Source organism: Spermophilus citellus, assembly GCF_964194105.1.
Source record: "Spermophilus citellus genome assembly, chromosome: 15".
Taxonomy (NCBI): Eukaryota; Metazoa; Chordata; class Mammalia; order Rodentia; family Sciuridae; genus Spermophilus; species Spermophilus citellus.
Window position 1 is genome coordinate 62463656 of NC_138195.1, and position 24709 is coordinate 62488364.

The following is a 24709-nucleotide window of genomic DNA, read 5'->3' on the forward strand; positions in this document are numbered from 1 at the left end:
CTCTATATATATATATATATATATATATATAAATGATTGGGAATATAGTTCAGTTGGTAGAGGGTAGAGTGCTTGCCTTGCATGCACAAAGCCCTGGATTTGATCCCCAGCAAAACACACACACACACACACACACACACACATCATCATCATCATCATCATCTTGCTGAATAGGAAAAATCCACCACCAACTAAATTTTCACCTCCTAATAAATTTGTTTGTTATACAAAATGAGCCATAGATGACTGTACAGAGTATAGGTGAAACTTCATACTAGGACATATGTACTACTTTGCTAATTCTAGTCCAGTGCATGCCTCAAGAAGATCCTTAGTCTGCTATTTACTCTTTACATCTAGTAAGATAGGTCCCAAATTAGCTCCTACCACCTTCCATTCCCCCAAGTTTCCAAATAGGGATAGAGGTTGAATTTAAGGGATTTAAACACCGTACCTGTCTGCCAAACAAAAGGAACATCCCAACTCTATCACTTCCCCTCTTCAGATCACAGGAACATACTCAATATCTCCAGAGACCAGGCAGGTAACATCAGTGAGCAAAATGGCAGATAATACATGTACATATATTTCATAAGCAATGAAACTATAGGGAGTTAAAGAAGAGACTAAAGGGAGACAGCAGCTATTAGGTTTAAAAAATTGCAACTATGTGTGATGTAATTTAAAAAAATTAGAAGTTCAGAATTTTATGTATATTCCTTAACATACAAATGTCAATCCAAGCCTGTTTAAGATCATTATAAAGATCATACATATCATCAGTTCTTAGCCTTTGTTAACCCACTGTTAGCACATCTTTGAACAACACCAGTCTTGTGTGCTAAATTCTGCAGACTAAGTGTAGCATCACCCTAGGGATAGGTGAAGTTGAAGGTCCATTAACACCTCAAACTGAAAGAGGGCTTTCTTTCTTAGGCAGCCTAGATGGACTCACAGAGCAATGCCATGCAAGGTAGAGCTGCTACTTATGACCACCAGGTGCTTTTCTTCCCAGAGATTCACAGAACAATCTTCATTTCTTTCCCATAGCAACTCCACCCTTAGTGGTTGCTTACCCGTTTGTCAATGTCATTGTGTTGAAGCTGCACAAAACGTGCACTGATGGCTGCAATGTAACTCTGCTGATTGGAGAACGCCACACGGCCAGCACCTTTGGGGTACTTCAGCTCTGGGTCCGTATCAATGCCAGCATAGCAGACACCACCGTACAAACGGTCCATGATCATTGCCAACTCAACTGCAAGAAAATAAACATGGATTGTATAAATATTTGGAAAGTACTCTCACCCAGGAAAAGAAGGAACATGCAATGTAATTAAGAAAAGGAAAACCCATGCTAAGCATCATGAAAAATGTCCTCATTAGTCTTACAACTCAAGTAGGGAAGCTACTCACAGGATATTTTAAAATAAAATGAAAAAAAATTATACACAAGTTTACATAATCAGAACTTAAAGCTACAATATAGAAGGAATGATCTATCAGTAATCCTGTTCTAATTTCTAACAGCTTAGTATCTGGAATAGGCCCCAGGTAGGCAAAAAATGTCATGATACCATAACAAGTTATAAAGAAAAAGTTCTATTTACTGATCTCTTAGACTGAAAGCACTTATGAATATCACACTGCTATACTAAGACTAAGATACAGAAAGAATCAACTCCTCATTTTAACTAAAGACATTAAGTTTACAGATTTAAAGCAAGTCTCTATTTTTATTTAGAGTATATTTCATTTGAACTGATAACCTCTCACATAAAAGTCTAAATAATAATACTAATAATGACAATAGAAGCAATGAACATTTATTGAGCACTTAGCTTTAGGAAGCACTGAACTGCTACATGAGGAGTAAAAACATGCCAATCTTGTACCTTGCTATAGGTCCAAAGGTCTGATCTGCTCTCCTTGCCACATTTCTTGCCTTTGTATTGGTATATTTACAAAACACTTTTAGAGAAGACATTTAGAAAATGGACCATTCCAAAGGTTATCTCCACCATACAGGTATCATGGAGAGACATGTAACACTTACCTGCATCCTAAACTGCCTGAAGATAATTGTTTACTGGATTTATACTGGATAGCACCTCCTTCTTTTCAGGCCATAGCATAAATCCAAAAGACTCAGCTCTACCTTTGGGAAGTGACTCAAACACCCATTTCCCTCCAATACCTGTATATGGTATTTGGAAAGGAGAAGATAGGGAAAATGGAGGATGAAATGGGCTACAGCCTTTGTGCAAAAGCCACAGGAGAGCTCCACAAAAATCAGTATCTGGGGAGAAGGAAAGTCCCATAACCTGGTGGGATGGGGGGAGAGTTCTGCAGCAGATTAAAGGGCAGAACGGTTTAAGAACTGCCCTGCCTCAAGATTTCTACAAATAGAGGGAGAGCCAAGTATTACTGGTTCCTCTAATTCAAGACTGTTGAGATGGCAAGAAAAACTGTGTCATCATATCAGAAAAACTATCTTTTTACTTCTTCGAAATTTCTTTCCATATCAAACTGCTTATATTGGTGACTACTTTCTAAGTGTCTATTTTTAATAGGAAGAATAACCTGTAACCAACAGGCAATTTTCAAGGAAGAAACTAAGCTAGCAATAACTAAGCCTAAGAGGGAGTGCTACTAAAGATAGAGCAGCAGAAAGTCATCCCAATTATCCTATTATAGTCAGAAGTATTGAATCATATCAGTCAAGGGAGCTCTGAATTAGAGCCAAGTGGACTCTATTGAAGTCTGGGAAGGATCCTGGAATCCCATTCATTTGGATGATGCAACAAGAATTGTACCCAAACCCTGAATACCAAAGTTCAATGGTTATTCACACTGCATCCCAACAATCTCTGATGACTTAAGCTTTTCCTCATATAGCTAATGTTAGTCCCATAACAGAGACCAAGAAATTCAAAGTAGGTTAAATTCTCAATTGCAGTCATTTGTGAATTTCCCTTATTGGTAGAATGGGCCCTGGAAATTAAATTCTAATATTCTGAAGACAGGGTTTCCCATGGAATAGAATAAGGGAGGGAACACTTCCCAAGCCTCATGAGTATCCAGGAAAAGAATGCTGGCAAGGGACTAAATGACATGTGTCTTCCACAATATGAAGGACACAAGAAGGCATCTGATAAGAAGGCACATTTGTGGTAAGCTTGAAACTCCAGTTAAGGAGGACAGTTTCTGTAACCACAAGTCCTTCTATACCTTAGTGGTTTCCAAAAGAATCTTAGGGATCCTCCAATGACAGAGAAGGCACCTTCCACAGGCATAAACATTCCATTATTTGTGACTCTACCTGCTAGAAAATCTTCTTCATGTGCCAAACATTACATCATGACTGATGCTGCTAGCAGTTAAGTACTTTTGAAAGGGAGCAGAAATGTTCATACAGTTATGCTTTTACGAAAACTGATTATAAAAAAATCATTTCCATTTATGAGTTTATATACAGTCATTCTCTTGGCCAGCAAAAAGTCTGCAGACATATGAGCCAATAATGTCTCACTTAAGGGAAGGATAATTTGTTGAAAAACTAGAAGAACCCAAAATGACTAAAGGAAGAGTTTTATGGACAAGATAATGAAAATTTCCCTTTCTCTACCTTAATCTGTATTTTAACTATAGAAAGTCTAATATTCTCATCACTCTTGAAGAAAAAGTAAATAACAGTCAAACAACTGCTGTTTATATTTGGTCTTATATTTGACTAGTAAGTCTTTACTCAGCACTTCCTGCAGACTGACTTCGTTCTAGGTTCGAACACAAGAGGGATATAATTTAAGTACTAAACAGTGTTTCTAGTTATTGAGAAAGCAATTTTCCAATAAGTGACACCTTTTCCCAATACTTCTTTTTTTTTTGGGGGGGGGGTGAGTACCAGGGATTGAACTCAGTGGCACTCGACCACTGAGCCACATCTATAGCTCTATTATGTATATTATTTAGAGACAGGGTCTCACTGAGTTGTTTAGTGCCTCACTTTTCCTGAGGCTGGCTTTGAACTTTCCATCCTCCTGCCTCAGTCTCCTGAGCTACTGGGATTATAAGCATGTTTTTTTCAATATTTCTAATGCTATAAAAACAGCATTTTAAAAAGAGCTACTTTAATCCATCCACTAATGTATGCAACTGATGAAAACACAGAGCAAACCTTCCTCAAGTCCTACAAATGTCCAACCTGAGACTTTTCTTCTTTTTAATAGAAGGTATAAAGTTACCAACAAATGTCAGAATGTACAGCTACTTTCAGAAGCTAGATTTTAAAGGCTTCTTTGGAGTAAGAATCATTAGTTAATATAGGAAAGTCATCTCCCTCTGATGGAAGACAAGAGACATGAGAAGACTAGTTGTAGGGTGGAGAGAAAAACAGAAAGAAAGCAAAACGGTCTATCAAGAGTCAAGTAAAATCTTTACGGGTTCATCTCTATCTTGTGAGCTCAACCCTGCTCATGAAATCTGAATCCTTGATAAAGGAAGTACCTTCTTCTTTTTTTCCTCAAGTACTGGGAATTGAACCAGGGTCTTGGATAAGCTAGGAAAGCACTCTACCACCAAGCTACATCCTCAGCCCAAAGATGTGTGTTAATGGGACTTTAGTAAAGTCACTAAGTCTGTGACAGTGAATTCTCACTGTAAATAAATCCTCACTTTCTGTAGATGGAAGAGAAAGAGTAGCACCCAGGAGCATGTTATTAACATTTACCCCAAGAATATGAGGGTACCAGATCATACTGGGCATGCAGATGAAGAGGTCTGGAGTACACACAGAGGTGACAACAAGCAGGGTCCATGAAGAAGTCACGACTCTCCAAACCACTTTTCAATTTTTCCTTCCCATCTAGACAGTGTTCTCAGGGTCTGATCACCACAGGGATGGGAAATTGGCAGGTGTGGCAATCATGTCCAAGGACACACTATACTTTGGACCAAAAGCTCCATACTCATAAGTCAACTCAAGTCATCTCATGACCAACTTCCACGGTAGCAGCAACACAACTATGGGTTTAATCCACACAGTAGCTCTTGTGATGAGCTTCCTTGTGCCATAAACTAAAGAAGGAAACAAGAATACTACAGCTGTGTAGAGCAAAACACATCCCCACAAGTTCTTCTGGGTTGTGACTCTGTCTCTGAAGTTGAATCTGAACGCAATTATAATTTCTCGGACTTGCTCCTGATCCTTCAGAAATATGGAAAAGGACCTCACTCACCAGAGAAGAAAACATAATTCCTCCAGTCTGTTCTACCCCAGGGTCATTTCTTATCATTTAATTACAGTTTAAACCCAGTCTGAGACACTGAGAGCCAAATGGAGTGACAGAGAACCCAAGATTTCCCAGGGAAATATCAACACATTCTAAACTGAATCTAGAAGCCCCATTTCTTCATTTTGGAAATAAGGACAGCACACATGGCAAAGAGGCACAGGGTACCTCAGGATGACAAAGATGTATGAAGTTCTGAAACAAAGGAAGATTGAACTTGACCAGTGGAACTTTCTAAATTTCCCACAGTTCCTGGATTGGTTCACAAGAACAGTTCACATGCATCAAAAAAAGGAAACGTGCTTAGATGCTTCTATTCTGCATCAGATGTTAGGAAGTTAATAGTTTTAAACAGATGGTAGGAACAACCAAGTCAAACAAAGAGTACTTAACTAGACTGAATCTAACTGATACCAAGGTGACTGTTACTGAGACAACATCCCAGATCTCAGCTTGCTAAAGCAGCTTCCTTCTGTACAAAGAACCCGTAATTTGAAGTGTGGAGAGCTAAAGAATGACTCTTATCTTTTTCACTTATTGTGACATTAGACCGATTATTCCATGTGAACTCTTTCTCATCTCTAAAATGCAAAGTCCACGGCTTACAATCTCATGGAATTATCATGAAGATTAAACATAAAGGAGAGCTCCAGGCACACTGCCTAGTAGACTGATGCTCCAATGTTTAGTTTTGTCCAGAGGCTGTTTTCCCCCTCAACTCATAAATCTTTGCTTAACATCAAGCTCGCCTGGTTTCTGTGCCATACAAAGCAATTCATCCCCCAGCTTTACTTTGGCTTTATGCTAATATTTCTCAATCCGTCACTTATATGACAAAGTTTGACAGCAGCCCTGGGTGAGGGAAGAGCAAAACCACATACTAATATTAAAAGTCCTTAGCCCTACAGACAAATGCAACTAATTGAACCAGTGTGTTAAATTTGGAATTTATTTGGGACATTTCATACCAAACTTTGGACTAGGTAAAAAAAAAAATTCTGCTGTTGAGAAATTTGATACAGGATGATTTTGGCGTGCTACTACTTCACAGAACAACAACAACAAAAAGTGTGGTTACAATACTCCTCTTTCCTAAATCACAAATTGGGATGCTTCCCAATTTATATGAATTAGGTAATGTTTATACAGAATGTGTGGAATCAATAATCTTAGAAAAATTCATGCTACATATTCTCCCCATATATGACATGTATCACTGAATATTTACCTCAGAAGGTTTTACCTCCCAGCGCTAGGAATAGGGATTGTCTAGCATGCATGAGACCCAGCTCCTCAAAACAAAAAACATCCCACAGAAAAGCTATCCTCATAATAGAGCAAGGGAGGGGAGCTTAGAGAAGGAAATTTCAGAATACATCAAAGAATATTAGTAGGGCAAAAAAAGAAAGAAAACAATTATCAGAATAATAGTCAGGAAAGATAGGAGATCCAAGGATGATCAAGCAAATGGTAGGTTCCAAGGGTTCAGATAAGCCATCTTTCAAGATTGATTTGTTCTGCAGAGCCTAGTCCAAAAAAATGTTGGAAGGAAGTCGTGAAGTCAAAGAACAGCTCACATGCCTCTGATTAGAAAGAACAAGGGCTTTTCAAGCCTGATCAAGGTCAGGAGTGGGTGGATCACAAAGCCTGGTCACTACAGCAGTCTTCAAATCAGATGCTTAAGCCAAGAAGCTGGAATCAGAGAAATACACATGTTAATAAACTGGGGGAGTATGTGGGGACTAGATATTTGATTCTCCCCTTATCCTGATGGTCTCCTCATGACCCCCAGCTGAGGTGTGCCTTTGGAGAGGTCTTAATGTCATGTGGATATGCAACAGGGCTATTTCTCATAGACATTCAGGAAGACACATTGCTCAATGTGCACTACTTCCAGGTGGCAGCAGGTAGAGCACCATTTCCCTGTACCAACTCTCCAAAGAATGTAAAAATTTTAACCACAAGGTGGCATGGTGGATCTACATACAGCCTTTCCCAGCAGGGAGATGAGATGAGGTAGGGCATACATACAGAGAAATAAAGATCTAAGGAACACTATACTGCATCTTTGGCTTGCTACAGTCCCTGACAGATGAGATGATAAGAACATATATTATATGACCTAGAGAAATTCATCAAAGGTGATAAGAAAACTCATCTAAATCTAGATTTTCCTTTGATATTTTCCCATTTTCTGGTTAATTTTTCTAGACCTGTGCTTTTTTCCCAAAACCTTAATTTTAAAAAGGAGGGCTGGTGAAAGGACCAGAAGATATAACCTAAACTCAGGACAATACTGCTTGAAACAGGTTGCCTTGTTCCTGTATTTCTGTTTATAGTTTCTGTTTGGAGGGATAAAGGCTGTATTTAGAATAACTATTAGTGATGAAGGTTCCTGGACTTACAGTGGGGAAATTTCAAAGATTAAAAACAAAAACAAACTAACAAAAATCCTCACATAATCCAAAGGAATAACTCTGGAGTAATAACATTTTGAGTCACTCTGACTTGGTAAAGGACAATTTTGGGGCCAGGATAAAGTGAAAATCCATGTTAACATCTAAAAAATCTCATCTGTTTCGTTGATTTAGTGACTAAAATAGTTTTAAGACTTTAGAATTTTATTACTACAATACCTCTTGGAAGTAATAAAAAGTGTACTGAAGTAGTTCAAACAAGATCTAAGAATCATTATGTCAAAGAATATAAATCAGCCTCCCATTAATCCTAAATTAGCATTCTATTGATGCATTTATTGTTTATTCTGTTCCGAAATCTTTGACTTTGTAAGTATGATGACCTGTTTAACATGATGATGGGATGTTCATTCAGTTTGGTATGACATGCAACTTGCTTGTTTGTCAGTGGATGTTTAATAAATGTTTATTGTTCAAGTCAATACATTGTAACTGATTTAAGATTTTATAGCAAAGTCAAATTGAATTCCTTTAAAAATAGTCTTCTATTCCAAGAGTCCACAAAACTCAGTGTGTTGCAAAGAAACATAACTCTATGCACATGAATAAAAGCTACAGATAATAACTCTTTTGTTTAGATCACATGGCTTCTAATCTGGAAATTCTGGGAGACAAAGTAAAATATAGGACACTAATATAGATGATCTAGCCACTTGGAAACTTGCTGCATTTATGAGATTTTTTGGCAAGGGGGGAACATTTCCACTAGATTAAGTGATTTTTAGATTATACCCAAATAACTACGAAAGCAAAACAATTTTATGGCAAAAAAATTCTAGTTTTAAAAAAAAGAGAACCTCAACACTTACAGACTTTAAGGTATACTTTTCTCTAGGCAAAACCCACAAATCCCTTGTCTGACTAGGTAACTAAATATATTTCTTGTCTAGTCCTAGAAATTGTAGCATCTTGCAGACACTAAATGTTAAAGAATATAATTTTGTGTCTTGGTGACAGAGAGATAGTACAGCAAATGTGAAAATGCATCTTCATAGAATTTATGGAGGAAAAATGATATATCTACCCTTCCAAATCATTCAAACAGACCGAATAACGGATGAGTAATATAAAAGGGAATTTAGTTTATAAACTGGAGTTTCTGTGACTTAAACATAGATGTAGGAGTTAAATTCCGTTTTGTTAACTTGTAATTGTAGGTCTTTTTCTTTCAGAATATTTTTTTCAGATTCCCATCTAAGAAAGAAGGAGAGGGACTAGAATATTAAATTTATACCTGTAGTTAGTTGCAAAAAGGAATACCAAGAATATTAGCAATGAAAGTCCATTTGTAGAATACATATGCATTTAAAAGAATACCAAAAAATATTTTATTCCTCTCCATTTCTAAATATAACATCCATTAGAAAAAGTCAGGAATATTCCACAACACGACCATTCATAATTTTTTTTTTAAAGTGCACATTTAAGTTAGAAACTAAGGACTGCAGTTCCCAAGTGAGCTTGTTCTTCCTAGACGTTATTCTTTATAGCAGATAAAGAGGGGCCATCTTTGCTGCTTTGCTTTCTTTGTTTTGGCACAGTTTTCCACTAGAATGAAGTAAGACTCAACAATTATTTGACTTTCTGAAATAGTGTAAAATCATAAACTCTAGAGTCATAATTATAACTTTAAAGTCCTTCAAAATGGAATTATGAATATATCTTTACATAGGTCTAAAGTTATCTTTTAGGTGTGAACTGGAATTGAAATTTGAATAATTATGTTACAAATGTTCAGAAACTTTCAAAATTAGTCATCAAAGTCATAGAACCAAATACTATAGGTTATCTTTTACATTTCTGTTTTCATGACTTAATTTTAATGATTTGCTTTTTGTTTTATATTTTAGGTAGAACTAAGACTACTTACTTACAAATAACACAGAGATAATGTGTTTCTGCAACTGTAGGGGCAATGGAACCTTGTATTTTTGGCTTGTTTTTTTTTTTTAAATTCATTTATTCTAAGTGCTCTAAAAACTTAGTCTTAGAAATAAATTTATTATATCCCACTGGCAATAATATTGATTATCAGGAGGCTGATGCACAGCTACTTAGATTTGTCTTTGGATTTAATAAATATTAAAGTCTTCAGTTCACATCACTTCAAGCTCTTAGGCAATTATGATTCTGCTCAATCTCAGCAGCACAGTTCATCACATCATTAGAAACAATTAAAAAAAAGTAGGGAGGCTTTTATAAAGTTATAACAAAAATGCCAAAGTCCATAATTCATTTCTTATAGTCCATGAGCAAAAATAGGAATCTATCTCACTTGGGAAGAATTCAGTTTGATTCTCAGGAATATTATTTCCAGCAGTGGTCTGGCTCATCACTGAGTAGGCACACAGACACACTGGACAGATTTCTGATGGGTGACTTCTTTTTCTGTCACACATAGCAATGCAAACTGTCATAAGAATGCCACCCTGCAAATATATACATATATATGTATTTTTATACATATATATTTTAAACATAGTTAAATAGGAAACATGATGGTTTAATGAAATTCACCCTTGCACCATAAAAAAAAAATAAAGAATTTGGGGAGAAAATAATTGTGAAAAAATCAGCTCAGTGAAAAACTACATGACAGCCTTCTCTTGGAGATTGTGTGGAGCTGACTGGAAACCTAGAACATTGTTAGGATGAAATACATTGGGGATTTTGTTGTTGGTTTTGTTGTTGTGGTGTTACTATTTCCACTCACCAGCTCGAAGGGGTCGTGGAACTCCCCCAACAAAGATAGTTTTTCTGGGGTCCAAAGGCTGAGAACCATCCATTACAAAGTCACTGTCACTTAGGTTCCATGGTCGAATTTGCACCTGAAAAAAAGTCGTTTACTTGGTCCTTACTTCATTTCCATCAACCCCAAATGAAAATAAGATGACTAAAGACAAACACGTATCTGTTTATTTTACAACATACAGGACCCAAACAAAATCCAGTTAATTAGTTAAGGTAATTTGCAGGAAGTGACTTTATGTAGAACGCTTGGGGAAGTTATTCAACATTCCAGACACATACCAGGAAACCTTCAGAAAACCATGGGTGACTTTTTTTTTTTTTTTTTTTTTTTTGGTTTTTAAAGGCAGCCTTTTGGCAGGTTTTGGGTTTTGAACCAGATTCATTTTAACATATCATAGTCTCTTTACAACCTGTCACAGTACACCATTTAGCTTTTTAAAGCCCATTTAAAAGGAAGGGAACAGGAGTATTAGAAATATTTTCTAAGTATTATCTCTATGTCTGGCTTTTTAATTCTTATCAACCTCCCAAATTTAAAGTACTTATCTTTTAGCAACATGATTTAACTTAGATTAACACTCATCAAGTTAGCAAGGAATTATCAGAGATATCAAAAATGAAGCATGTAGAGTGTCATCCAATTTTGATTAATTTACTTGATTTTGCTAAACAAGATTTACACAGTTCTTTTCTTTCTTTTTTCTTTTTCTTTTTCTTTCTTTCTTTTTTTTTTTTTTTTTTTGTTCTGGGGAATGAACCCAGGACCTTGCACACCCTAGGCAAGAGTTCTACCAATGAGATACACACCCAGCTATTTTTATTTTGAGATAGGGTCTCACTAAGTTGCCTCAAATTTGTGATCCAACCTAGCTGGGATAACAGGTGTGCACCACTGTGCTCAGCTTGCCAATTGCACTTTCAAAATGCCTTGTATTCACTCTAAAACTGGCATTGCTCTTTAGAAACAGTCTATACATCCCTTAAGAAGCTAGTCAATTCACCCTCACCCAATATTTTGCTTTTTATGACATTTTTGCCCTTACCAGTCAGTCAGAAGCCACAAAAGCTTAATTTCTTCCTTAGACTGAAAACCTGGACCTGTCTGCAATTTTCTTAACATTCAAACATTTGTTCCATCTTTATTGCATGAAATGAAAAGAAAAAAAATCCAGCTCTTTCCTTGTAAAATTTGGTGTTTGGCTAAATCATCATTCCCTTGATATTTACCACAAAGGCAGATTCACCAGCATTATAAAGCATCACTTTTAAATGTCTTCATAAGGACCCATTACTAATTTTTAATTAAAAACATGATAATTTCCTGGTACTACAAAAACAATTCCAATATCACAGATTAAAGGAAAAGAGTGTTATGTTTTTCTACAAAGAATCCTCTCTTCTTCTAGTCTTATTCTTAATAAAGCAGTTAAGCAACTTCGGGACCCAGTTAGGTGATTCCAATTACCTTATGCTAATTGAGATTTGTCATGGACTTCACCCCCCCCCCCCTCCGCCTTTTTTTGAGACAAAGTCTTGATAAGTTGCCCAGGCTGATTTTGAACTTGTGGACTCAAGTGATCCTACTGCCTTAGCCTCCCAAGTAGCTGGGACTGTAAGAACACACCACTGTACTCAGCTGGTCATGGATCACTTTGTTTGGAAAATGAAAACAGCCAGGCATGGTGGTGCACGCCGTAAATCCCAGAAGCTGAGGAGGCTAAGACAGGAGGATGGTGAGTTCAAAGCCAGCCTCAGCAAAAGCAAGGCTGCAAAGCAATTCAGTGAGACCCTGTCTCTAAATAAAATAAAAAATAGGGCTGGGGATATGACTCAATGGTTGAGCATCCCTGAGTTCAGTCCCCATTACATCCCACCCCACAGCAAAAACAAACAAACAAACAAACAGTTGCTGTGGGGTATCCATAGTGATCTGTTTTCATTAATCAAACCAAACTCTTTTGTAATAGCAGTAGGTTACCACTGTTCAAAGGAACCCTGCAGAAGATCTCACACCTTCCTGTTGAGAGCTCCATCACTGCCTTTTCTCCCCCCACACTCCCTCCCTCCACCCTCACTTCATCACATCACACACAACCTTTTCCTCTACCATATTCTTGGTATTACAGATTAGATAAAAATACAGCAAGAGTGCTCAGGACACAGTGCTTATTAACCATAGGCACAAAACTTGTATTTCCCAGCTGCTACCAGAAAACTGTTGCTCAAAAGCTGGCACTTCTAACTAGAAAAATGTCAGCACAGGCCAACATAAGCACCCTCTATACACGCACTATGCAAAAGTAACAAGGTGGTACTTAAAAAGTACTTAAGACTTAAGAAGTTCCACTTACACTGGGGTTTCTCTCTGAAAAAGAAATTTTTTTTTCATAAGGCATATTTCTCCATCTTCTTAGGTTTAGCTTTAGACTTCAGGGCCAGATACAAATGTCTCATCTGGACTTACTCTGTGGATATACTTTCTGATCCTGATTTTTATTTTATTTTTGCTGATTCTGGGAATTGAACCCAAGGCCTTGGACAGGCCAGACAAGAGCTCTACCACTGACCTACATTCCCAGCATGATCCTGATTTTTATGTCTATTTCTGTATTATAATATCATATACTTCATAAGCTGATACAAATATTCTATGAAAAGGCTAAGTATAAATAAAAGAACTGCTTTTCAATTATATTTTTTCTTCAATAATCATTTTTGAGAATGAATGAAGTTAGAACTTTGTCGTAATTCAATATAAATTTCCCCCAGCCATACAACTTTTATATATATAGGGACAGCTCTGTATGTGTATATGTTTGAAGTGACTCATCCAGTGTGTTGTCAAAGAGGCCCTACTCTACACAGTAAAGACTCAGCATTCTGGGGACAAGTGTAGTGATATCATGCAGAAATAGTGAAGAGTCCCCTAAATGAAGCTAACAGAATCCCAACAATCCTTCTTGGAGCAACCCAATCACATTTGTTTATAAAGATGACTTTAGGAAGAGGTGCTGCTATATCATTTGGGAGGCACATACCCTTTGGCCATGCTATGTCCTTACAACACAAGCTCAAAGTCTGTAGAATAAACGCACCATGACACCAGGACACTGTTAGCAGGCAGGCAGTGATACACTGGAGGAAACCACTCCTTAAGGAACCAGGCACTTCTGAGCTCCAGCAAGTAGCTACCTTTTATGAGAATGTTGTCCTTTTTCTTAAAGAGTGGCTATAAAATCATATTTTTATGTGAAACATCAAGATTCTAAAATGTTGGGAACTAATTCAACGGTTAAAATCACTGTATAAGTGAAACAAAGTGCCAGATCTACCCTGTGGGTCCTGGTCTATGATCTTTGGCTTGAAAGATTTAGTTATCTCATAGCTCACAATGCAATTTTCTCTTCCATAGCATTTACAAGAGAAAATACAAAAATAGTTTTTCTTTAGTTTCTTTTTTAAGTATGTATTCCTATGGAAGCTCTCCTGAGGACCTGGACACCTACTTTGGGCTGAATTCTGTATCTTCTCAAATTTTATCTTTTAAATTAAAACATGTATAAGTGTTTATCTCCAAAGGTAAAATCTTTTTAGGAATAAAGGCAAAATCAAACACAAAGCTTGCTGATATAAATACCATACCACACCAAGACTTTAATAACATCAGCCTTCAAAAAAATCTAAACAACTGTAACATAAATAAAATCAATAGTTTTTAGTGAAAGTACTAATTTTCCTTTTCAAAGTTTCCCAAAATGCATTCTATGGAACACAGGTCCCTACTGTTGATATACCAGACAAGTAGTATTTGGGAAAAGCTACAGATTATCTTCTCCTTGGGAGTTTCACAGTATCCACTGACATATTTAAAAGACTCTGAGGAATTCTATAGGCAAGAAATTTGTTCACTGTTTATCTCAGCATCTCAAAAGTTATTTCCATGGAACCCTTTCTTTTTTACATAACACCCATTAATATCTTTGTATAATATACTGCCCTGTTCTATTTTACCCTTAAAGTGGTTTATCAAAATACAACATATTAAGGCTCGGGATATAGTTCAGTTGGCAGAGTACTTGCCTCACATGCACAAGGTCCTGGGTTCAATCCCCAGCACCATCGTGTGTGTGTGTGTGTGTGTGTGTGTGTGTGTATACATATTAAGGTAATGACTAACATAACAAAATGTTGCAGAAGCTTCACTCCAGCCTAGACCTTTTCCTTGCTTATTTCCTGCTATTGCTCTGAAAGGTTTGCTTTTATAGAAACTAACATTAAATACTTAAGAGTAAATTTAATATTAGTAAGTTTAAATTTTAGCTGTTCAAAGAATTGAAAGTTTTCTGACTGAACTGCATTAAAATATGTTAGCAAACCAATTTGATGATTTTGTCGTCAATAAAGAATGAAATATCTAATTATACATCTATATGAAAACTAAAGTTTCATCACACTTAAAACTAAAGGCCATTAATAGGGATAAGATTAGGCCAAGTGGTAGGAAAAAATATTAAGAAATGTAATGTGGGTCACTTCTTTAAACAGGCATACAAAAGCATTATTTGCTAAAAAAGATTTCAATGAAAATTTACAAATATAAAAATATATTTTTATATTGTAAGTTTAAAATTACAATATAAAAATATATTTTTGCTGGGTGCAGTGGCACACTCCTATAAACCCAGTGACTCAGGAGGCTGAGGCAGGAAAATAGCAAGTTTGAGGTCAGCCTCAGCAATTGAGAGAGACCCTCAGCAACTGAGTGAGACCCTATCTTAAAATAAAAAATAAGGGCTGGGGATGTGGCTCAAGCGGTAGCGCGCTCGCCTGGCATGCGTGCGGCCCGGGTTCGATCCTCAGCACCATATACCAACAAAGATGTTGTGTCTGCTGAGAACTAAAAAAAAATAAATATTTAAAAAAAAAATTGGGGCTGGGGATGTGGCTCAAGCGGTAGCGCGCTCGCCTGGCATGCGTGCAGCCCGGGTTCGATCCTCAGCACCACATACAAACAAAGATGTAGTGTCTGCCGAGAACTAAGAAAAAATAAATAAATATTAAAATTCTAAAAAAAAAATAAATAAATAAAATAAAAAGTAAAAAGGACTGAGATTGTAGCTCAGTAGTAAAGTGCCCCTAGATTCAATCCCTAATTTAAAAGTGGGGGGCATTTTTGTTGTATCTTTAATTATAGTAAAAGAGAAAACACAGGTTTCATAACAGTTTTTTTTTTTTTTTTTGGTAGTACTGGGGATTGAACTCAGGGTCTTGCTCATAAAAGGCAAGTACTCTATCACTAAGCTACCCCCCCCACCCCAGCTCTTTTAACTCTATTTTTAGAGAGGCTCTTGCTAACTTGCCCAGGCTGACCTGAAACTTTCAATTCTCTGAAGTAGCTGGGATTATAGGGATGCACCACCATACCCAGTTATAAGAGCACTTTTTAATCAAACCCCAGGGTTTTAAGTTTCTGAACACGACCTAGCCTCCCTACGGCTCTAGAATTCTCTCAGTTTAGACCACAATTTAGTTTTTAGATGCTCATCCACCAATAAATAATGTCTTGAGATCATTTTGAACATCTCACCCTATATTTTATCCCTGTCTGGTAACCTCCTTAGGTTACAAAACGTTGCATCACATGAATATCCTACTGCATAGTGGCTTCATTTTCATCTGTCCATCTCAAAGCAGGTCTAAAAAGCAACCAAACTATTCAAAGTACAATACAATACAATAGTACAGTCTGGTGGTCAGGTCAGAGAACTATTTGAGCCAACACTCCTTCCCCTGCCATTTATCCATTTGCTCTTTACCATTAAGCACATGACTCAACTCAGATACCACCCCCAACTTATCCCTCTCCTCCCCATTTATTTATTTCCTTTTCCCTCTTTTTAGTACCCTTCAAACTCCTACTCAGGGTCTTCAGGAAAAAGTCACCAATTTTCTCTCCCTAATCTTATAATCCTTTCATTTTGCATGAAGCAGAAAAACAATACTGCAGAACCATCAGGACTGAGCACTGCTCTCTCCAACAAGCAGGAACATCCCTGCTCATCCCAAAAGCCAGGATGAGTCAGCTAAACCCATGTCCACTGACATACAGCTATAACTGGTTAGTTGTCGTGGTAATGAACTCAGACCCATCCCCTACTGTCAGCAATTCTATTTTAAGCATCACATAACTCACTAAATGAGTAGAGTGCCCTAGCAGTATCAGAAATAAACTAGTTTGTGGTTTGTAACTCATATTTATCTCTTCCATAGTATAAGGAGTTTGTTTTATTATTAATCATCAAAACTAATGGCCACAGCAGCAAATTTATGGTTTGGACTCTTCAAAGAATAATCATTAACCTGCTTTTTACCTCATAACCCCCTAATGAACAGATTAGCCAGTTTCTAGGAATTTAGATGCCATCTATCATTCTCAAGTGCTGCTTTCTTAACCAACAGAGAGAAAAAAGGAGATGCCATCCCAGTATCTTCTGGGGGAAATAGAAAGGAACCTGGTAGGTGATCAAAGTTTTTGGTCTAGATAAGCATTCTGTATCCTAGGCAGCTCTTGACCTCAAGGCAAAAAGTTGTAACTCTGGCACTCAGACTATTCCTTAGATATAAGTAGTCCCCCCCAAGGACCTCATCAAAAGAGCCAGGATTCCTTTTAGATAGGCAGCCAAAAGTAACTCTGGGAAATTGTTTCATGTTCTAGGATACTCCAGATCTAACACATGCCTTAGGAAATTGTCCAGGTATAAAAAGAAAAACCCTTACTACCTGCACCAAGCTGCAGAGCCTACCTGATGGAAGGTTATACAGCCCCTCTGGGACCTTCAGCTACTGATGACGGATTCAAGCACAGCACTCTTTATACTGTTTCATAAGGGCACTTAGTATAGAAATAGAGCATGTATGCCAGGTGCTGTGGCACATGCCTGTAATCCCAGCAGCTTGGGAGGTTAATGCAGGAGGATCCCAAGTTGAAGGTTAGCCTCAGCAACTTAGCAGACTGTCTCAAAAAAAATAAATAAATAAATAAAAGGATTGGAGATATAACTCAGTGGCAAAGAGCTCTTGGGTTCAATCTCTTGTTATCCCCAAAATGTTATGTATATACTTGCACTGTGCTTGATTTAATAAAACTATCATCCATTAAATGCTATAGCCAGAAGACTCAAGTCAATACTTTCTCTGTAAAGGCTCTCCTGACTTATCTCAGAAACTTCTGACCACTCTCTCCATTGACCATTCCCCCACCACAACTACTCACTATAATACTGTAGCTCTGAGTACCTGTGGCTCCTTTTAGAGTCCTCTTAGACTGAGACCACATGGGTCCCAGTTGCCCATATAGTGCCCAACCCCTAGTAGATGCTCTTTGCAGGTTTGGTGAATGAACACAGGTTCATTCACCAAACATACTGGTACCTCATACTGGTACCTCAGGAACATTTCTAATAGCTGCCCTTCTACAGCTCCCAGATTACTCGTTCCATTGACAGCCACCTTCCAGAGGCATGGGAATATAGTGTGTTTGGTCACCAGTGGGTACCTTAGGGATTGGGCTTAATAAATGCAAATTTCTGATATCATTAGATATCAAAATTACTTAGCATTGATCACCACTGCTGATTCTTTCACATTGCTTATAAAGCCTAACTATGATCCTGAAAGGAAGAAGAAACCACTAGAATTTTTGAGCATTTGTACGTGCATCATGTGCTAGGCATTTTTATATAGTTACACTTGAACCTCAACCCAACTCTTTACTGCAAAAATTAAGATAAGAGATAAGAGATCTAAGGATTGGAAGAGGGAAAACCTATTGGGATTTCCAGCTTTATCAGACCCAAAGCCCATACAACCTCTTTCCATTATAATCATGCTATTCACCTGCAAGGTTTCCATCCTGTAGGCTACTGGCTGCCAGTAAAAGCATCCCCATGGTCTCAAAATGCAATTTTATTTATAAATGATTAACTACTCTCTCCAAACTTATTCAACGCATTAACAGTTTCTAGAGGATACATGTCAGTGGTAGAGCATCTGCCTAGCATGCCCAAGGCCTTGGGTTCAATACTCAGCACTGACCAAAACCAGAAAATAAATGGCCAACAGATTCTTTTTTAGAACTACTAACAAAACCAGCAGTTAGAAAAGCTCCAGAAAAACAACTTAGCAATGAAAAGTATAGTCAGCTATTTTAACTTCCAGGTTCATGGCCTCAGGCACTCTTGTATTCCAGCCAGACCATTTTGTCTACATAAATGTGTATTTTCAGCTCCATGGTACTAGGACAAGGATGTTGTTACTGGCATGCTGATTACTGAAACTCTTGAGAGGAATGCACACATAAAAGTTCAGGTTACCTAAGTTTTTCCTGGAAAGAAGCCTATTCTTTGAATGAACTTCATGGAATAACCAATTCTAAAGAAATCTGTACAAATATCACCCCCAAAACAGGTACATAAAATGCTGGATTAAATGATATTACACAAATTTATATATTGTAAGACTTCTCAGAACCTTAATATACTAATGTTTCCTAAATGTTTCCTGTCTATTGAACCTTTTATTAATGGAGAAAATGGATATAAAATGCACCAACTGCTCAATAAGTGACAATAATTATTGTTATGAGTAGACCTTTCATCTATGATCCTTTTGAGATACTTGTCAGATGGAACAAGTGTCCTTCGGAATACACTCTAATAAACACTAAATGATCCCTTAAGGGACAGCATTGGCTATGTGCTCACCAACTTCCATTCAGTACACTGGAACTGCAATATCTTCTTGACCTTCCTGGAAAAGGAATATAGTTTCTAAAGTCTCAAACTCTAAGAAACTGTGGACCTTTTGCAAATTATGAGACTAAGAGCCAAAAATACGATTCATTATGAATTGGAGGCATTTCTTTCATTTTAGAGGAGAAATTCCTGCTTTGGAAAAATTCCTGTGATGGAAAATGCCCAAATGGTGAATTCAGACTAAGAATTCAAGGACCAAACAAATAAATAAAGAAGGTAAAAGATGCTGAAGATTTCATATGATACACATGATGATATGGCTTACCCATACATTCTAAGATAGACACACAAAGGCAGATTTAACCAGGCTAAGATAAAATTAATGTTGTGTGTGAGGAGGCAGTAAGTAGAGAATGAAGTCTAAGTAAAAATACCAGGAACAAAAAAGATACAAGCAACCAATCAAGGTTCTCTATAACTTAGACTCTATCTATTTTTTCCCCAATTTCTTTCTGTTCCCTTTCATACATTTGTGCTTCAACTAACTAACCTACACATCCTCCTTTAATATCACAAAAGTTCCCATTTCTTTTTTTTTTAAGTTCCCATTTCTGTGTTTATGCTGAGGCCTTTCCCTGAAATATTTATTCCCCATACATCTACCCTTATCCTGGCAATTCCGAATTCTCATCCTTGAAGACCTAGTTCAAATGGCACTTCAGCTAGGAAGTTTTCTTTCATTCCTGTAGGTATAAATGAATTGTCCAAAGTCTACAATGTGTATCATATTTTCATTTTTGTCATTTTTATTAATTCAACAAATATTTGAGAATACATGCCAGGGTCAGTAAATACTTTCTATATTTATATACATGTTTTATCTACCTGTTATACTATTATCTTTTTGAGCACAGATTCTTATGTTGGTTCATATCCATTCTGACTCACAGTAACCAGTATTCTGCCTTAACCTCAGTAGTCACTCAAACATGGAAGGCACACTATTCAGAAAAGATGGTGGGGTTGGAGACAGCTATCATAATAGGTATGCTTCACTACAGACAGTGTAGTAATCAAGGAGGGAAAGAGATGGCATTTAAGAGGGGTCTTAGAAATTAGGGTAGGCTTTAGAATTTGAGATAGTAGAAATATTTCATTTTGATTGAATATGGGGTTCGAAGAAAAGCAGAAAAAGATAAGCTTAGAAAAATTTTAAAGATCAACTGGGAAGGTCTTAATTCCAAGCAAAAGGATCTAAATTGTTTTCATAACCAAGGAGGAATGACTAAAAGTGCTAGAGATCTCCCTGATGTATGTTTAAGTAGGAGCAAGAGAAACCAGAATAATAGATAGATTGGGCAAAATTAAAAACTGAAAAATTAAACCAGCCTCTATTTCCAGCTTCTTTACTTTATCCCCACTTTTTTCAACTTTTGTTTTTCAAGTTTTAGGTGAATGACTATGTTCCCTGAGCTATAAGCTAAAGAACTAACCTACATAAACACACTTCAATTCAGTAATCCAGTTTTTAAACATATAGCAAAATCAATCTGTCATATTTCATATAAATTGTGATTGTGCTTTAGATTGTGACAAGGAAGCAGAAAACTTCACTGATACTCCTTCCAGGTGTTTGCCATCCCACATCTCTTATGGCAGTGTTCTAGCAGGTAAGAATTATTAGCATCTCCTTTGCCTTCTTCTCAAGCTTACTCTTTTTCAGTTCTTATCTCTGCTAGACCCTGCTAGATCTCTTGCTCTATCAGCTTACTGTCCTGAACCTTCAGGTTCATCTATTCATACATTCAAAAAGTAGAATCACCTTGAGGAGAGGGAACACTCACACAAAGGCTGCTTTACTGGAAGCACACAGACACAGCTGTCTTCTGGGATGCCTGGGACACCTGTCCTATGGAACTTCTCTCACTGAAGGAGTGAAAAAAGTCACATACCTAGAAGTTTTGCAATAGCTCCCTTTCTTGCCAATTTCTCTTCCCATTCTTTGGGACCGAGAAGTCAATTAATCAGGCCCAAAATACAATTCCTTCTGCCATCTTTTAGGATCAGTCCTATAAATGGGAGAGTCTGAGTAGACTTCCATTTAATGGAAGATAATCACTGACCAAAAATATCTCCCCATATAACCTAAAATTCATCAATTTGGGATTCATTTGAGTTAAAAAACAAACAAAACAACAACAACAAAAACAAACAAACAAACATGACTCTGGACAAGATAAGTTAGAAGGGACTTTGCAATCAGCTTCTACATTAGGGAAACAATCTAACTGATCTGACCCACTTGAAGAGAATGGGAGTGTGATTTGAGGGGAAAGGGTAAGAGAGAAGGATAAAGTACAGAAAATCTTTAGGCCATTTTGGAACATGTTGTGTTTCCAATGAAAAATCCAAGGAGGGTAAGAATGAGGGCACTGGGATCCTGGAAGCTAGCAAATAAAGGCTAGCCAAGCCAAGATAAAGGAATAAGAAAGAGCCATAGCTCAAAAAGTTTAGTGAATGAGCTACAAAGGTTGAATTTTCCTTGGAAATTTCCAATGGCTTTCTCCAAGGTCCTCATGTACTCCTAAAGGTTCAACCCAGCTCTCACTTTCTGTGGGACCATTCACAAAAAAGTGGAATGTACCACAACCTATTTCACCAAATGAGGCTTGGAGTGGTGGATGGATATAGAGCTAACGCCAAGAACGGGATATCAAATATGGTACCAAAAGAGCTGGAACCAAAAATGGGATTTAGTTTGTTAAAATGACAGGTGTCTAGAGATGTTTTTTCCCATCCTAAATTTTATACAAACTATTTATGGTGGAAATTCTGAGTATGCCTGGGTCTAAGAAATATGTGATTGGCAATCCACCATTGAGAATTCACCAAGCTCCAATAAAACTATTTCACTTGAGCTCAGAAAATGAAAAATGCAGTAAGGCAGAGTTTTGCAGACACACAAACAACGAAAGTTAGTTTCCCCACAAACATTTCCAAAACAGATAATTAAACTAATTATCTTCAAAAGTTTTTTAAACTAAGGGTAACACATGTGTTTAGAGTGAAAATACCCAGCAGCAATGGTGCTGCCTCCTACCACCTACATCTGCAGCCATTATAGCTTGCTCCCTGCTCAAGATAGTCCTGTCCACGTGAGAGATTGTAAGGCACATTGTTCTCCTTCCCCTACAGAGCCAGTGACATGACTCATCCAAGGTCTATAAGCCTTGCCTGCTCATTTCCAATTTCTTCACCTCAATTTAATAGCTTCTTCTACTGTAAACATAATTACCTCAATGTACACCTGTATACCTTTGTCTTTTTTAATATAAAAATATATTTCTAATCCTCTCCTAATTGCACATGACCAATTCTATCTTAACCCTTCCTACTTCATTCCCACTGCCCTTCCACCAGTGGCAAAAGCTCTCTGGAGGTTGATTATTTACCTCTCAGACATTTGACCCTATCGAATTTGGCACACATTTTCTAAGTTCATATTACTCAAAAGAAAAAGAAGTTATTTTGGCTTTATTATTTATTCAGATGAAATATTGCACACTCCATTCTGTCATTCCTCACTTCTCCCACATCATATACAACCCCTCCAGACTGTTTAAAGAGCAAAGATAACAAAGGTTCCCTACTCTTTTCCCCACCTGCTGTTTCCCCACCTGTATAGCTACCCTATCCAACGCAGTCACTGTTGTTATCCAAAAATCTGGCAATGGTCCCAGAATTTGAAAATTACAGTGGCACTTTCCCACTGGTTAAAATCCTTGTTTCTTTTTCAGCATTAATCACTCTTTTATAACTCAATATCCCCATTCTTCAGCAATTCCCTCTTCTGCTTTATATGCTGCACTCTCCCCTTTATAGGTGACCAACTCTCAATATCATTGTTTCACAACCATTTGTAAACCCTGCTCTTTTCAAAAGATGTAGCTGGACTCTAACCTTGGTCTCCTGAATCACAGAGCATGATATAGGACTGATTAACAATAGCCAATTACATCTGCACAAGTACCTGATCTTAACCAAATGTTTTCACATTCATCCTCCTCTTATTCGAGTCTCTCAATAATCCAGAGAAGAATGAATGTTCTTCCTATTTACTATCTGAGGAAACTACAATTCAGCAAGGATCAGATGACTATTCTGAGCCAAGAGATATTTAAATGATAGAGTCAAGAGTCAAACTGGGAACTTCAAGGTCAAACCCCAAATCTTTCCCCAGACACATGTCTCAGAATATACTGAGCTGTCAAAGCAAGCCCTATACCTTTGATGCAAGTTTACAGTGATAATGTAGCTTCATCCTCTTGCCTACTCTGTATCACCATTTTTACTCTATTTCCTATGCTAGCACCAATCCTTGACCCCACCCTGCCCTTTCAACTTCCCATGGATCTGCTAATTAAACCAAGCTCTTTTCTTCTGTTTTGAACATAGTCCTATTCTTTCTCTACTAGTACCTTTTTCACCTAATGATTTACTCACACTGTGGCTCAAGAGCCACAATCTCTTAACCACAAATTCTGTATAAGTACACATTAATTTATGGTTTCAGCTCCATAATCTCCATCCTCTCTCTCTCTCTTGCCCTGTTGAAATCCTCTAGCTTAGAGCGTAAGCTCCTGGCCCAGAAAGCTCATTTTCCCAGCTATGGGTATCATTCGATACAAAGCCATACATTCAAAGGCTCATAAACATTAACAATTATGATATTTTTAAAACAAATTACTCCTGTCCTTGATCTGAAATAATGACAGAAACCAGCTACAAAGACCACTAAGAACATTATTTTTATTCTGATTCAGAGTTCTTTAAATAGGAATTAGTTTATCAGAGTTGTAAAGTAGATGACAAGGGAACATATTTTTCTGTGTGGTCCCAAAAGTATAACATGAAATTTGGAACAATTTGTTATTAGCTTCCCATCACCAGCAATAGTCAAGCTCTACTGCACAGCAAGGTCAACCCAGGTAAGAGAATCGCAGTTACTAGCGTTCCTGATATAAGGAGGAGGTGGTCAGTTATTCCAATTGCATACATGCTCTGGAAAAGCACCAGGTGACTGCATATTACTTACCGGTTTGTCCTTGATGGTGGGACTTGACACACACAGGTACAGTTTCCCATCTTCTTCTAGGCAGGCATCTATCAAGGCTTGTACTGAGCTCTCCTCCTGGAAGAGCAGAAACGCATAGCCTTGGGGAGAACAAAAACAAAAGGACAGGGAGGAATCAGTAAATTAAACTCAAAGTATCTGTCTGTTGCTTCATTTTGACAAATTTTTACTAAAATTTAAGACATTCAAGTGGGACAAAGAGACTTGAGACCCCCACGTGCCAGGCACTATGCTAGGTGTGCATGACATTATCTTGCTTAAACATCCCTGACTGAGCTAGCTGGGTGCTCCAACATTACCTTT

The 24709-nt window shown here is 37.4% G+C and overlaps 1 protein-coding gene across 8 annotated transcripts in view; it reads right to left on the reverse strand.

Moving 5' to 3' along the window:
- The window catches only part of CPEB3 (cytoplasmic polyadenylation element binding protein 3), a 188704-nt gene that overhangs the window by 28730 nt on the left and 135265 nt on the right, over positions 1–24709 (reverse strand). For all 8 annotated transcript variants that reach the window (XM_081268702.1, XM_081268701.1, XM_081268700.1 and 5 more), the window contains 3 exons: positions 24368–24486; positions 10482–10596; positions 1077–1258 (listed from right to left, as the gene is read on the reverse strand). In XM_081268702.1, coding sequence (XP_081124828.1) covers positions 1077–1258; positions 10482–10596; positions 24368–24486 — 416 coding nt within the window. The remainder of the gene's footprint in view (positions 1–1076; positions 1259–10481; positions 10597–24367; positions 24487–24709) is intronic.